Below are 16,828 nucleotides of genomic sequence, written 5' to 3'. Positions count from 1 at the left end.
TTGACGAGCTCGCGCTCATGGCGGCTGCACGGAGGGCGCGCGCAGTCCTGATGCGCCTCAGTTTGTAAACGCAAGAGAAGAAACAAAAACGTTAAAAATGTGGCGGGGATAAACAAAGCGGCCTTCGTTTTTACGTTTTAAATAATGTTTGCAGAGGTAAGGCGCCATTTTCCCCTCAGGGGGTTGACTGTCTTGTGTGTTCATGTATTGTGTATGTTGAGCTGGTGTTAGCTTAGCCGTAAATCACCTGAGCAGGTAACGTTAACTGAATAAAACACACGCGGTAAAACACACTCGCACAAACACACACTTACACACACACTGCTCGGGTTCGGTGTGGGATTACAGTCGCTAATACGAAGAGATTAGACGTTTCTGAGCTGTGACAGCAAGTCTTCAGCTAGCCCAGCTAACATCAGCTGTGTGTCCATTCACATCATATATGTGTTTACGTGCGTTGTGTGTGTGTGTGTGTGTGTGTGTGAGAGCTGCGTGTAAGTGGAGGTCGTGGGTTTCTGTGTGTTGTCTGCGTGTTTTAGCATGTCATGGTTGTGAACTGCTGGAAAATGACACATGATACATGGCATGTGTGTTTGAAACCTGTTGTCAGATAAAGATGCTTCGTGTGTCAATTTAATTCAAGCCATTAGAGACGTAGTGTAGTTTGCTGGATGAATGATTAAACAAATGAAAACTCTTCATAAAATCATAAAGTTGATAACAGACGGTTTATATAAACCGGGATTCACATGATCACACCTGGTTTAACCTGAATGGGACATGATATCTGTGTGAACGGTGTAGTTCAGATCAAAAAGCTGGTTGTTTCGTGTCTGATACTACAACTGTATGACTTTAAAATGTAGTTAGTTCTTTATTTCTCTATTCATTTTTCCTAACCTTGTGTTCTATAGAATAGCATCTGATTTTTTCAGCCTCTGATCATATATTTACATAAAGATAAAATATATAAAGGGAAGAGCACCTGTTTGGCTGTAAGGGACCATGAAACGCTTGGAAAGTTTCCAAATCGATTCATAAGTGCATGTGTCATGGCTGAAACTAATATATGTTGTATTTGTTAGAAGTTTGATTGTATTGTTAACTCTGAGGTCGTATGTTGTCACCTGGTAACAGGTGGGTGATGTAAATCCTCTTTAAGTCACCTGACCCACCATAAGAACATTAACACATGTCTATGCTGCAATAGCAATACACATTCATTCTGCTTTTGCTTTTCAGGACTTGTTAATTTTTGATTTAAATAAATGTTTTTTATTGTCCCTACAGCAGTTCGTCGTGATGTGTTATGAAAAATCTTCATTTTATATTTAATTTGAATTGTATTTGTGGTAAATAAGAGCCACTCCTGTGTTGATCACGCAGCGCTGGTTTAAAAATGACACGCAAAACAGGCTGTCCTTTTGTTTGACTATTTGTGTATTACTTTCTTTTGTTTTGCTGGCACTCCACCTTGCAGGAGTAGGCGTGAATGCATCGAAGTATGCAGAGTTCTTGTATTATATGCTTTCAGTAGAGGAATGCAAAACAGTTTCTTGCTGTAAATGGTCAGCATTTGACTACTGGTGGTTATCAAGTTGAGACACGACACCAGTAGCTCGGTTCACCTGCGTGTGCTCGGACCATCCCAGCGTGATGCACAGTCTGCCATGTTTTCCGCCTGTTAGAGATGTCAATCTTATTATATGATAAGGGGGATAATAAAGCTTCAGGTTATGGGGTGTTAATTAGCTGTGTATATCTTAAAGGGGAACTCCGACCTAAAATTTGAATTCTTCCATTAATTACACACCCTCATGTAGTTTTACATCCCTAGGACCTCTGTTTTTCCACAGAATTCAAATTAGGTTAGTTTCGAAAGCTTTCTGACTCCTCCATTGATTGCAACGCAACCAAACACACGAGCCACATGACCATGCATCCGGTGTCAGCATCGTGTGAAGCATGTGCGTTCTGCCCAAACATGCTCCGGACTCTGTCACCAGATGCACTGTTGTGTGGCTCTCGGTTACGCGCGCTGTAAACTAACACTCAAATCAGGAAGTTTTTGATTATAGTTGTTATTTTTGTTTGTGTTGCGCACAAAAAGTATCTTTGTCGCATTATATTCATTTATACTGGACCACCGGAGTCGTGTGGACAATTTTACGATCTTTAGGCGCTTAGAAGATTGGTTTCGTTGCAATCTATGGAGGAGTCAGAACGCTTGAAAAACTACCTTAATTACAAAAAAACTAACTTAATTTCCTTTTCACCATACTCGAACTCATGCATGCACTATATATTTCCCGTGGCTCAGTGGTTAGAGCCTGGCGCTAACAACGCCAAGGTCATGGGTTCTAGCCCAGGGATTGCACATACTTAAAAACAGATGTAAAGTATAATGCGATGTAAGTATATATTAGGTATATAAGTAAATATTAGGACTGTCAACGTTAAGGCATGTGATTAATAATTTCAGATTAACATGTAAAAAATATTTAACGCCATTACCGCAACATCCGTTTTTCTGTCATGATTGTCTAGCTTTACATTGTATAATCACGCTCTTATTCATATAAAGGCCTTTAAACTATTTAGGTATGATTTGAAATGGTTGTATTGACACATCCAGTATATATTGACAGCTTCTGGCTGTGGAACACGGCTCAATGTGACAGTGGTCCCGTCTGGTGAACTCATGAGCCAAAGGCTGCATCAGAATCTGTCAGACAGTGCACCAGTATTAACTTCCCTTTGTGCTTGAATGAACAAAACACGAAAGAGAATGAAGAAATCAATGTGATTTTGTAGCTTTAATGAGGATTTTTCTGTTTTTCATGTATTTACCGTAAAGTGTTTGAGAACTTTATTAGTTTTCTGTATATTTCCTACCTGTTAGACAGGCCACACTTATTATAATGGGTTTGATTAATAGAAAATATATATATATATTAATAAAGAATTCAGTTGCAAGGCGAATAACATTAGAATGTTGTGCTTCATTCATAAAATGATGCTGTTAAAGAAATGTGTTGTTTCTACATTCCTTTGGAGATAAAATGTGAAGTGATAAGAATGTTAAAGCATATTTTTAAACATAAAAGCTGTGTGTGATTAGTTAGTTAATTGTTTTATGGATTGACATTACTAAAGTAAATAGTGTATGTGTAATTTCACATTACGCGTGCGATTAATCGCGATTAAAAATGTTAATCTATTGACAGCCCTTCTTTGAATGTTGTAATCAAGCTTGTGGTGTTTACGCTTGTCTTAATATAGATTTTTGTGATCAGCTTGAATGAAACGCTGTCACTCTGATATGTTCTGTGTGATATTACATTGGAAATCTTTAGCACCTGCCGTTTGTTATCAGTTTATACGCTCACCCCAGTTCACGGTCACTGTCAAGCTTTATCAGTTCTTCTTGCTTTACGTGAGGATCATTTTCCGTAAACATCCCCAGTTTAGGCTGATATAAACCCTGTTTGATTACATGCAAGTATAACAGGCACTGCAGTGTTAAGAGAATTAATTTTGGTTTTGTGTTATGTGCTATAGGTTTTTTCTTTCTGGATGCTACAAAAAGAATGCTGAGCTACAACTTAGTGAACAGATACTGGTCTCTTACTCTTGAGATATGATGAATGAGGGTTTTTTTGGAGTTCAGAATATCTATAATTTTGCAGGCATGTCTTCCTGGTGATTTTTGAACTCGTATGCTCGGGTATGTAAACATGTTAACGCTAAAACGCTTGTCGTGTTTTTCAGTGTTTGATGATGAATGCAACAGATTTAGTTTTTTAATCCGTCTTGGATCATAATTGGCTTTTATCTTCCTTAGCGGTTTGTTTGGTGATGATGAGAGACTAAAACACAACATTTTATAGCAGTTATACATATGCTTGGATCATGGATGAATTACGTACATTTCTTCAAACGTGATGCACATAAACTCACAGATCATTTTTCTTTTTTACTCCAAGTAGTGTGTCAGGTTAATATGTGTTTGCATTCTCTCTAGCAGGGGCACCAATCGAATGTGTTTATGCTGCATGTAATCGATTAAAAAAATATGTGAATTTGGTTTTGCTTGAATGTGTCACCTGTTTAAGAAGTCTGTTTTTCTAAATCAATAAACTGTCAAGAAATGTCAGTCATTTCACAAGGTCACAACCAATCTGAAGAGGTTTTTAGAAAGTTGCAAATCTTTTGTTAGATGTTCTGAGTAATATGCAATAGTACAGTGATGCTTATCTCCACAAACAGCACAAACAAGGAAATTCAACAGTATCATGTTGAGATAAACTGGAGTGTTCAGTGGGTTGTGTTCGTTTTATTAGCTGGAATACTCTGCCATCTGCAATCCTCTGACACAGCAGCCATATAAAGACGTGTTTGTCTTTCCCTCCCATTATATTACACACACATGCATTGTAGACCTCTAGAACGTTAAAGCAGCTCCCAGAGAAGATCATTCATTCTTCTCTTTGACTAAATCCATTGATTTTCCACAGATGTCATGAATAAAACACACAGCTTGATTTAGCAAGGGTCAGGTCAGCAGGGTCAAGGTTAGGACCATTGTGGCGTTGAAGTCACAGACCAAGCCAGATAACGTGAGGTCAGCTCAAAAAAGGGCCTGTAAAGTGATCCTGTTCATAATTTGTGACATTTGCATGACATCTTAAAACACACATACAAACGGCCTCGAAGTGTAGTTGGAGGTCGAAGACTCGACTGGCATGTGGTTTCAAACAACCAAACTGTCAAAATATTTTATTTCTCTACGTGTCAGCGTGTTTTTGTGTGTTGATGACATGTTTATTTTAAACACGTATGCAGAGAAATGTATACCTCAGACCTTCAGATTAGAAACGTGTGTGTAAGGAAGGGAGGCCGCAGACCGGTTCACTGTGTTTCCTGTCCTGGCAAAAACAGGAAAGCTGTCCACTGGAAACATTCATGTTCACCATCTCTATCTTCATTTTTCATTTGTCGTGTTGTGTCTGTAGCACGACCGGTAGCTCACTGTGATAGCAACACCAAGGTCATGGGTTTGATTCCCACATACTTGTAAATTAAAATACAGCTTGTATGCCACTGCAAAAAATGAAATGTGGAACATCTGTGTGGGCTCTGATTATGATGATGATGATGATGATGAAGAGTAAGTGTTAAATTAACACTCACACAGAAGACGGTGCCTTTGGTTAGAAAAAACATTGGCCAGTTTGGTGGAAGACATTAGACCTTGTATTAGGCCTGACACTATATTTAATATGAGGTTAATGGAAAGAAGGCTGTTGGGGATCGACGTGAAGTCTGTTTAGTGGAATGCATTAATTGATCAGCCGGGTATACGGTAACTCTTTTGAACACAAACATTTCCTGTACATTAAGAGTAAATACAAACAGTCTGTTCAAGTAAATGTTGTTGTATTTTTTTATTTCTGGTTAATTTGTCATCAAGACAGTATTGTTAGTGTAATAACTTGTGGTATAAATAATGTCATGGATATGTTATGATGTTATTTACCTTCCCGTCTCTTGTGTGTTTCAGGCCAGTCTGTCTGTCTGGGGATGGGGGAGTTTGGGTGTCGTGCTCTTCCTCATCTCATTCGGACCCTTTGCCATCTTTTATCTGGCCTTCTACGTCCTCTGCTTTATTTGCGGGTAAATGGAAACAGTTATTATATGTACATGGGGCCTCATTCATGAAACATTTGTAAATATGATTACATTCCGAGTCATTTGTGCGTAAAACAGACCTTCCCGAAAACTTCGTAAACATCAGATTTCGTAGTAAAAGTTGTGTGTGTTCATGAATTCCTATCATTCGTAAACAGCCTGCCTATTAATTACAGCTACGCATCACTTACACGTGGTATGGAGCAGGTGTAAATTTCTTTCGTACCAACAAACATTTTGAAAATAAGAACTTTTTAATGAATACGAAAATTTATGTTAGAGTTAGTTAAAGTTTGTTCTGTGCTCATGTTTCATAAATGAATGATATATTTTTACTCTCGAGATGATCTCTGTAAACTTTCCTCACTGTGACACCTGTTGATGCTGTAGTTTGATGATAAAATCTCTCTCTTCAGGGGTTTTGTAGTGCTTCTTTTATTTGGAAAGACAAACTCCGAGAAGCACCTGGAAAGGTGTGAACACTCCTACCTGCCGTCCACGCAGACGGCCATACTCAAGGTAAGCAAACACTCCCTCCAGACAGATCTTCTGTCTGTGATGTCTGTTTTCTGAATATTCACAGTGTGTGTAAGTGATGTAATATGACAAACGTCAGAGTGAAAGTGAATATTCAGCAGGAGTTATTGTAAATCATTCAATGATTCATTGGTTGTGTCTGCAAAAGAGTTTTACAGCAAGTTATAATAGTGTTATGAACTATTCTGTTTAAATGCAATCGTTTCATTTTCATGTACATGTTTTTAAAGAACCGTTTGTTTTTGGTCTGTAGGTTTCAGAAGAGATGAAATTGGAGTCCAAACCAATTAAGATTGACCGGCGTTTAACTGGATCTAATATTATAGATGAACCACTGCAGCAGGTACATCAGCTAAACGAATCGGCAGACAGATTAGCAGCTGAACGCACAGAGCAATGCTTTTGTGGAAACTATACGGTAGCTCGGCTGAATGCAAGACGCTACATCAGCTAGTTTGAGAGTTTCAGCTGAAGTGTTGGTTTCATAATACTGAAGAGCACATGACATTCACTTTGGCTTTATTGCCGTAACTGCTTTCACATGCTCATTGAGTCACACTCGAGTCTGACTGACATTCTACATAACACACATGTTAATGATGATGTCATAACCCTTCCTCACTTCATGGTCTGTTTGAAACGGATCTCACACTTTGTACTGTAGTATGAAGTCGTTTACCAGACTTTCTTGCGTGGTTACATTTAAGGAAACAGTCAGCTAGTTTCAGAGTTCTGTTCTTGTCAGTCTGTGTCTACAGCTATTTAGGGTTCAAGTCGAGTGTTATTGTACACGTGCCAAGAAATAAAGAGCACAGGTTTGACCCTTTTCTGACTATGTCTCTCATCTCTCTCATACACACACTGTCTCTTACTTTCTCTACTCTCAGTCTTTGTTTCTCACTCCCCCCTCCTCTCTGTCTCTCTCTCAATCGATGTGGTTTATGTGGTTTATCAGGTGATCCAGTTTGCTTTGAGAGACTACATTCAGTACTGGTATTACACACTAAGTGACGACGAGACGTTTCTCCTGGAGATCAGACAGACGGTTCAGAACGCTCTCGTACAGTTCTCCACCAGGTGAGACGCCTGGAAAGAAAATTTTTATTTGACTGTTAATTCTGCAAAAGAGTAAGTCAGTTGATTCATAATTGTCACTGTTTCATGAATCAAATGTTTGAAGGGATTCAATTGCTTGTGTGGAAAACTTTGTTTTAGTAACGTTTATGGAAATCTTGCCTGTAACTTTGTTTTGCTTAACGCGTTTAATAAACAAGATATGAATGCTGAATCAGAGAAAGACGATGTTTTCTCGAGGACACTTCCCATGATTCATTGTGCACTCGATCTTTCCTCAGATCTAAAGAAGTGGACTGGCAGCCGTATTTCACTACCAGACTGGTGGATGATTTTGCGACTCACCTGCGTGTTTTCAGGAAAGCTCAGGAGAAACTGAACGAGAGAGAAGATCAGAAACAACGTAACTATCATCTCCTCTTTTAGTTGCACGCTTCATCTGTAGATTGCCTTAGTTTTCACTGAGACCTCTGATGTGTGTGTGTGTTATCTGTGTGTGTTTGTAGGTGATGCAGCAGAAGAGTTGATAGACTCGTTTTTTGAAGCAGAGGTGGAAATGGAGAGGAGCGTTTGTAGAGACGTGGTGTGCACGTCCCGCAAAGACGAGGAAGGTAAGACAAAAGAGATTAGAGGAACATTGTGTTGAAAATCAATTGGAGGACATTTGTACTTCCATGCCTTTTCAGGGCTGATCTTTTTTTGTCTTGCGTCAGTAACAAAACACACAGACTCACCCCGTCTGAGAACACAGATTGACACATACAAGAAGAAAACAAAGACATTGCTTTGACAAGAAAGATGTCTTCACACACACACATCAACACAAAGCTGAATGTCTGCATTCCAGCATCATTCACTTATTGCAGACATCCATACGCCACTGATGACAGCATGTCATAAAATTTTACATCTTTAATTTAAAGTCCCCTAGAACCGGAAGCTAAGATCGTTTTTTACCTCCGTATTCTGAATCATTTCCTAGTGAAGAACAATTTCAAAGGAGTGGGCGTGCCTTGCGTGTTTCACTGCGATTGGATTGGATGTATAAAAACAGCCGTCGCATTTTGAAATGGAACTGGCAGCGGACTGACAGTTGAGGGGGAGGAGTTAACGGGTGCTCCGCCCAAGCCGTCTAATTTACTTCATTTCAGGACGGAAGTGCATTTTCAGATTTTAACTGAAGATTATGAATGTAGATAACTTTTATTTTAAAAGAAAATGACCCACATTGATAAGCTATTTACTGTAAACGCTGCAATATTTCATGAAAAATAAGAATTGTCATTTTTAATTTCATTGGGACTTTAAACTTCTGCATGTTCTCTTGACTGTAACTTGTGTGTTTGCTGCAGGTTACCTGCGAGACCTCTGTGAAGTGCTGCTCTATCTGTTACTACCTCCTGGAGATTTCCACAACAAGAACATGAGATATTTACTCAAGGTAACAACACCGCATGTACTCCAACCCGACAAAGTCTGTGTGGTATTTTCATATTCTCTATGTGTTGTGTTTTCTAGATTACTCTTAAAATACAGTCTGATATATTCATTGTATTACTAGAAATCTATATGATCCATTTTAAGGAGTAACCGACCATGTACTTAAGATGCGGTTGGTAGAGCTAACTTTTCTTTAACCTGTAACGTTTTATAAGACACTTGAGGCACAATGTACATAAAGAAGACAAATGTACTGTGTTCTTATCCATGGTTTGGACAGGTTTACTGCTTGAAACATCACGATCAGATCTTCACCTCAGGTTGTGTAAACTGAATGAAATGAACTGATAAACTCTTGATGTCCTGTAGGAAGTTCTGGCCCGAGGAGTTCTGCTGCCCTTAATAAACCAGCTGAGTGACCCCGATTACATCAATCAGTTCATCATCTGGATGGTGAGACCGGCTCTTTCTGCCTTTAAACAAACTTACTGTGACTGTGGTAACAGGATCTTATTTATAGGTGTCTGAAATTGTTCTATATTTTAATATGCAGAGTTGTGACATCAAACTCTTTGAGAAGAGCTAGAACAGTCTTGCTGTTTCCCCTGATATTATCCATGGTTTCCAAGATTGTGTGTTTTTGTGTGTGTTTGTGCAGATCCATGACTCCAGCTGTAACTACGAGGCCTTCTTGAACATTTTAAAGCTGACAGACAAAGTCTTTGAGCTGGAGGCCGTCAAAGACAAAGTCCTGGAGGAGCTTCAGTACCTGCGATCTCTGGACACTGCTGGAGACGGTACACACACACACACACATTCCTATAAGAGACTAATGTATGGTTTGGTAATAAACACACTGCATTGAATTATGGGGTTTATTTTGGAAAAAGATGAGTAAGTTCAGGGTTTCAGCATAACAAACTGTTTACTCTTCACTTCTCTCTGTCTCTCTATCTATACCCACAGATATTAACGTTATAAAAAATCAAATCAACAGTTTAAACTTTGTGAAGAAAATCTGTGAAACACGAATACAACGACTAAAATCGGGGAAGGTAAACAAACACCTTTTATTTATGACAACCACAAAAGATTCATTCCAAAATGCTCATTCTTACTAGGGATATCAATCAGAGACATCGCAATTAACAAATACATTCATTGATTGTGTTACTTTTATATAATTAATGTGAAGATAGTGTTAAATGAATTGGAAATTAAATGAAAAGAAAACTGTTCTTAAAATACTTAAAGGCGGGGTAAGCAATGTCAAGCTTGTAGACACGCCCCTTGCCGCTGATTGGCTACAAGTATGTTTTGGTTCTCGGCCTGATTCAGCTTTCTCAAACCTTTTTAGAAAAACTTCTAACCCTGTCTTAAATTTGTAATGCTAAGACTTACATTTGATTGTCATTTGTTTTTGCCACACAGGATGTCGATACTTTAAAACTTGCAGCTAATTTTGGGAAGTTATGCGTGATCCCGCTGGAGCACATCTTAGTTCATAACATAGCACTTCAGTTCTTCATGGGTGAGTCAGGACCTGTCCAAATTCCCTATTAAATACAACAATAGCTCATCCCTCCCTCTCTCTCTCTCTCCATCTCTAGACTACATGCAGTATATGGGCGGTCAGCCGGTTCTGTTCTTCTGGCTGACGGTGGAGGGGTATCGGGTCACAGCCCAGCAGCAGCTGGAGGTCTTACAGAGCAGTCAGAGAGACGGACAGAGTCAAAGCAACCAGACAACCAAAGGACTGCTGAGAGCCGCTGCGGTGGGTGTATATGATCAGTACCTGTCTGAGAAGGTAAGAGCTTGTCTGTCACTGTCATCGATTTATTTAAGAATCACCCGCCCCTTAAAGTCATGATGATGGTGGGTGTGGCAAATTCGTGTCGTCATAGATTGACAGGTGGTCTCTCCAAACAGGCTTCACCCAGGGTGCAGGTGGACGATGCAGCTGTAGCACGACTGGCTCAAAAACTCAACAAAGAAGATCCCACACCGGAGATATTCGATGAGATCCAGAGAAAAGTAAAGACGCAATGCTGTGTCGTGATTTGTGTATTTTCCTAAATTCATCCAAAACGACACGCGTCTGTTTGTTTTTCAGGTGTATGATATGATGTTGAGGGATGACAGATATTACCCAAAGTTTAAGCAACATCCTCTGTATGTGCGTATGCTGGCCGAACTGGACATGCTGAAGGAACCCAGCTTCAGAGGTTCTGATGATGGAGACGGAGGTGAGAGGACACCTGCTCTTCCATGAACAACAACGACGAGTCTATTCTAGTGTTCTCATTTATCTCTTCTTCTCTGTCCTTCCAGAATCATTCAACGGTTCTCCAACAGGCAGCATTAACTTAGTGAGTCAACCGATGCTGTTCATATTCTTCAGTGATGTTGAGCTGGATTGTTTGTGATACGCGTGTCTGTTTCGCAGTCATTAGATGATCTCAGCAGTGGAAGCATTGATGAATCTGTTCAGCTGCACGCCTTCATCTCTGACACAGGTATGTCCAGAACCATGGTAGATGTGTTCTGTGTGCGTGCAGCTCCTCTCTGCTCCAGTCATCACATCTCAAACTCTCTTTATTTTAAAGCACATTTCTTTTCTTTACTGTGACACTATCGTTCCATCTCTTTTATTTCTGTTTTCTTACGTTCATATTTTCTCCCCTCATCCCTCCGTGGCCTGTCATCCTCTCTCTGCCGTCTCGCTCCTGTGTTCTGTTCCGCCCATTGACGCCGTCATTTCCACGGCTTACGTTTCCTCCACCGGTGCTCTATAGCTGACACTTTTCTAAACCACCTTCCTATGGCAGGCGTGTGCAACGATCACGGGAAGACGTACGCGCTCTACACCATCACCGTCGCGCGCAAGAACTCAGACGGCAGCGAGGACACCTGGAAGACGTACCGGCGCTATAGCGATTTTCACAACTTCCACATGCGCATCATAGAGCAGGTGAGAGAACCAAGGACGAATGTTTCAATTTTAAGTTATAACATTTTTCACAATTCGCTGAACTTCCCTGACTGTCTTCAGTTCGAGAGCCTTGCGCCGATTCTCAAGCTTCCAGGCAAAAAGACCTTCAACAACATGGACAGAGAGTTCTTAGAGAAGAGAAAGAAAGATCTGAACGCGTATCTACAGGTGGGTCAGAATGAGCTGTTGATTTTGAAGGTTCAGGTGCTGTGAAGGTCCAGATGTGCTGAGACTTCAGCTTGTCTTCTAGCTACTGCTGAATCCAGAGATTCTGAAGGCTTGTCCCATCCTGATGCCAAACGTCTATGACTTCCTGGAAAATAAAGCCTACAGCAGGGGCAAAGGAGACTTTGCACGCAAGGTGAGAAACAACACATGCAGTCTCATGTGCTCTAGAGGATCTGTTTCATCATGGTGCATTTCTGATGTCATGGCCAGTAGACTTGCACGATATGGTTTACGTATTTATTTTTCATCTCTTTCAGACATATACTTTTTTAATGTATTTAATCTGTAGTCGTTTTTTAACTAAACAGCCATTGTTGCCCAGTAGATGTTTAAAATATCAAAATGAAGAAATAGCAAAAAATAAACAACAATATTTTTCAGCAGAATTTACATATACTACCATTAAAAAGTCACTTATCTAGAAAAGTGAACTCACCAAAACTTTTGGAATAACAATGGGAAGTATGTAGTTTAAAATAATCTAAAATAAATGAAAACTTTGACAATCTTCAGTGTAGTCAGACTGCTTGTGTAGAAGTTACAGGAATGTTTTCTATTCATTTTTCAAACGGCTTCTTGAGCTCTTAGCCTGAAAAGATTTTTCTTCAAGTCATCATTTAAAAAAAAAACATTTAAATCAAATTTATTTTATTTTCCCATCATATTATATTGTATTGTATATGTTTGATTTATTACCCAGCCCTATTCCCCAGATTTTAGTCCTTTTTAAATCTGCAAATCTCTTTCCCAGAGTGCCGTGCGGTCCTAATCCCCAGATGTGTGAACCGTTAGCAACCGCATACAGTGCTTCTCTAACAAACTAGTCTTGAGTTCCCCGTCACCCACTTGATAGATAGCCGGACAGACAAACAGACGGTTGGATTAGTCAGTTTTTTTTAAATGTGTCGTGTTCTCTGAACTCGGACAGATGGACACGTTTGTGAATCCCCTCCGGAGCTCCATGCGGAACGTGTCCAATGCCGTGAAGTCCCTGCCGGACAGCCTGGCCGAGGGAGCATCCAAAGTCTCGGCTGATATGGGCCGCATGTCCGAGAAACTTGGCCAGGACATTAAACAATCCATATTTAAGGTAGAGCACGTCTGGAGCTTCGGCCCGATCTGTTGTTTCGTTTGTCCACCTTCACAGAGACCAGCGCACTGGGGAAAATGTGAAGCTTCACATGTTGGCATTTTATTTGAGTTTTGTGTCCTTGAAAGGCAGGTGTGGTGTGTGAGGTTGTTTTGCACTTTATGATGTTTCATCTTCTATTTCATGTCACTTGACGTGTTTTACAGGTGCCTCCTTTAATCCCGAAACCAAACATTGATCCTGAACACTGCCGCGTCTCCGCACAGCTGGACGACAATGTAAGTCATCTCTCTAACTACTGCGCTCACTTTTTTATTTTGAACGTACTATAGCGCTAAGTGTTAAAGTCTGGAGACATGTGTGATCGAGTGTCCTGGATGTGCAGGTGGATGACAATATTCCTCTGAGGGTAATGCTGTTGCTGATGGATGAGGTGTTCGACCTGAAGGAGAGAAATCAGTGGCTGAGGAGGAACATCAAAAACCTTCTACAGCAGCTCATCAAAGCCACACATGGAGACACTATCAACAGGTGTGGCGCTCATGTGCACACCTCCTCCTTCCTGTTCTTCACCCCTGAGTGCAATCATCTTAATCCTGGTTAGTATCTTCTCTGTTTCAGGAAAATCGTGGACCACGTGGACAACATGACCTCGCCGGAGCAGGTGGCCGATTACGTGAAGAGATTCAGGTGATATTTTTTTTCTATGCCTTCGGTTTATGCTCTCATATCTGGTCGTGCTTCTGACCCTGGTTTTGTGACCCTACAGAGACTCCTACTGGCCTAACGGGATTCTGGCGGAGACTCCGCCCCGCAGAGAGACAAACACCCGCATGAGGACCAGAGTCGCAGCTAAGACCACACTGTTGGGTATCATGCCAGGTAGACCGACCTCCAGAATCCTCATACGAAAGGTTTTAGGTTCAGCACACACAAACCTCTCTTCTCTTTCTCTCTTTGGCAATCAGACGAGTTGAAGCACATCATCGGGGCGGACACCAGTCGAAAGGGCATCCTGCGTGTCTTCGACATGTTCCAGCACCAGCCGCTGAACCGCCGGCTGGTCTACGTCTTTATCGAGGGCTTCCTGGAAGTGCTGTTCCCGCAGCACAAGTTTCCCGAGCTCTTCGTGAAGCTGCACTCCCGCTCGCCACGCGTGCTCAAGTACTCAAAGAAAATCCGCAGCTTGCAGAAGAGGTGACAGACGGCCGCTTCTATCCGCCTCAGCGCTGCATAGGGTCAGGAGTCGGGCCGTCAGCAGGGTGCGGGGAGGGCGTGTGCAGTGCTCCGCACCACACTGGGTTCTGCGGTTGCTGCTTGAACACATGCCCTCTCTTAGTGCCTCCTGTCCTGTACGTTCGGGAATAAAAGCACTGTAGCCACACGGCCGTAGCATTAGAGGATTCATTTAATCATCTCGAACCGTCCGGGTCAAACACGGCTCTCCCGTACCGCTACGAAAGACCGAAATGTTTTCGTTTGCTGTTGGGTTGGCTTGTTTTTCCCGTCCGATGTTTGGATGACACTGTGTAGATACCGTTTCTGTGAACAGATGTTCTTTATTTTTGGCTTCTTTTGGTTTCTATTGTATTTGGTCAGACACACCTCATCGTGAATACTGTAAGATAAAGGAGATCCGACCGAACCGATCTATGCACCTTAAAACACTCATCATCACAGGCCCGTCTGAGAATCAAGAGGCGGTGTGAAGAGACGTCAGAAATGCGTTGATAATGAAGACACGCTTCTCATTAAAGAAGTTCTCCTGCCAGCCAATCAGTGGCACGTTGTGGGTGGGGTCACGCATCTCATTGGTCAGCCTTGTGCTCATACATGCGTAAAACATTACATAAATATCCTCAAAGAGCCCCACCAGACATATCAGTTATTCTATTAATGCACACAACCAATCATATGCATGGCTGTCTCGGACGTTCAGGTCCCGTGTGGAATTCATGCCATATGGAGATATGATTTAAAGAGAATGGACCTGTCTCTCGTGAGTTTGTGCGGGTTCTGTTTTTAAAACTCGATTGAACGGAGGGTCGTGTTCTTGTGTTTATTTTTAAAACAAAACTTATTTTAGAATAGCGAGTGTAGCACTAAACTGCAAATGTGTGATGCCTAAGACTGTTTCAGTGTGAGATATAGATTCAGCCTTAAATTGAACATCATCAGGTGTGTGTCAGACGTAGCTTTCCCTTCAAACACACTAAAGATATTCACAGTCGTCCAAATCTTATCTGACCTTCAATCGGGGAATATGTAATCTGTTTTTGTGCAATATTTTTGTTTTGTTTTGTTTGGTTTAATACATGTTATCTAATCCTATATGGAATCATTTTCAAGTATATTTGAGTACAGAATTTTAAAACTGAATCTGAAAACCACACGAAACTCTACTGCTCCTGAAACCATGTAACATTCCTTTGTGTAAATGGCTTTATGTGAAGGACTTGTTTTATAAGTCTGGCTTTTATCTGTACGTCGGGGATGTTTGTTTTTAACATTTCGTCACTCCAATATATGTTTTAGGAAAGAGTGAAAGCACATTTAAGATCAAACATGCAAAGACACAGAACACTTGTGTTGGATGTGCAGAGGTCAACGTTTGTGAGGTTTAAGGGCACACAGATCCACAACTCCCGCTTCAATCACACTTGATGTGATGTTTCTACACTTTTTTAGCTCACTGGATCTGTTTGCCCCTTAAATTTCATTTTGGCCTGTTTTACCCCAAACAATATTTTGCATCAAGAAAATGAAGCCTGCTTTAAGACATATGGATTTACTGCATTTTGACTATTATCTGACATTTTCCTCTAAATTGCCATTATGAGCAAAAGATACATTTTATTACATTGTACCATGGTGTATTTATTTACGGTTGAAACATTTTCTCCTCAATTTTGCTAAAACAAATAACATTTTCGCACAATACAGAATCAGAGTGTTATAGGCTTCATTTTCTTCTGCACAAATATATTGTTTTCTTTGTTTTGTTATGTGTCTTTGACAGGTTTCACACACCTGGTTAGCACTGAGAACTCATCAGATCAAAGATTGACGCCAGTTCAGACTTGAGCTGATATTTTGCACTTACATTCTTCATTCAGATGTGTTTTAAGATCTTATCTGTTCTCTCTTAATTTCATGGCAGTTGTTTGCTGTGATTGGCTGTTTTACAAATTTGTGATCACACAAGGCCTCTCTTAAAGAGACACTGCTCATTTTTATCCACGACAGCACAGTTGTGGCGCACAAGTTATCTTCACTCAATGGTTGTTATGAATGTTTTTGATTTCAAAATCCCCGTACATATGAATCTATGAAAATGAATTGTGCATATTGATGTATAGTACGTGTCAGCCGTGTGCCTAATTGTACTGTCAATTATATATTTTCTTATTTTTCAGTCAATTTGAACGTCACGCTCGTTTTAATGGACTGAAAATGGACTCTATGCTGGAGTAGAGTGTTTGCATTACGCTTCTAAAACATTCATTTTGAGCAGCTTAACTCAATATAACACTAATAAAATTAACTCCAACTCACTGCCCTATTCGGAGTGTTGTCATTGAATCTGTCTTATGCATCATTCTTTCTTTTGTCTGATACACACACACAAGTTTGTACATCCTGCACACATTTCACAGCATTATGCATTATCGCAGTAGATAATTATAGGAATTCAAACCAAAAATCTGTATTTCTTTGTTTCATCAGCACCCAAAATAAATGTTTTTGGGGAAACCCACTAAGGAAATTTGGACAGC

At 40.5% G+C, this 16,828-nt stretch overlaps 1 protein-coding gene across 3 annotated transcripts; it reads left to right on the top strand.

The window, feature by feature from the left end:
* Window positions 1-16,614, top strand: snx13 (sorting nexin 13). Of its 3 annotated transcripts, none has more exons than XM_056741456.1 (26): window positions 1-156; window positions 5,564-5,676; window positions 6,108-6,210; window positions 6,482-6,571; window positions 7,184-7,305; window positions 7,584-7,705; window positions 7,809-7,913; window positions 8,655-8,743; window positions 9,112-9,195; window positions 9,401-9,539; window positions 9,709-9,797; window positions 10,174-10,273; window positions 10,353-10,549; window positions 10,672-10,776; window positions 10,856-10,988; window positions 11,074-11,111; window positions 11,189-11,258; window positions 11,571-11,713; window positions 11,795-11,902; window positions 11,985-12,095; window positions 12,891-13,052; window positions 13,259-13,330; window positions 13,438-13,583; window positions 13,674-13,742; window positions 13,822-13,934; window positions 14,021-16,614. In XM_056741456.1, the coding sequence occupies exons 1-26, from the start codon at window positions 145-147 to the stop codon at window positions 14,251-14,253; spliced, it is 2,868 nt and encodes a 955-aa protein (XP_056597434.1). In that variant the 5' UTR covers window positions 1-144; the 3' UTR covers window positions 14,254-16,614. The 3 variants fall into 3 exon arrangements, with proteins under 3 accessions (XP_056597434.1, XP_056597433.1, XP_056597435.1); XM_056741455.1 differs by having other exon boundaries at window positions 11,538-11,713; XM_056741457.1 differs by lacking the exon at window positions 12,891-13,052 and having other exon boundaries at window positions 11,538-11,713.
* The last annotated feature ends 214 nt before the right edge of the window (window positions 16,615-16,828 follow it).

The sequence above is a fragment of the Triplophysa dalaica genome, chromosome 25 (genome assembly GCF_015846415.1).
Source record: "Triplophysa dalaica isolate WHDGS20190420 chromosome 25, ASM1584641v1, whole genome shotgun sequence".
NCBI classification, from domain to species: Eukaryota; Metazoa; Chordata; class Actinopteri; order Cypriniformes; family Nemacheilidae; genus Triplophysa; species Triplophysa dalaica.
This window is presented reverse-complemented; position numbering and strand designations above follow the sequence as displayed.

Excerpts from the sequence above, each read along its gene's own strand:
- snx13 (XM_056741455.1), top strand. Across the intron at positions 11,112-11,188 it reads CAACAGGCAGCATTAACTTA|TCATTAGATGATCTCAGCAG; the intron begins GTGAGTCAACCG and ends TCTGTTTCGCAG. Across the intron at positions 12,096-12,890 it reads AAGGAGACTTTGCACGCAAG|ATGGACACGTTTGTGAATCC; the intron begins GTGAGAAACAAC and ends GAACTCGGACAG.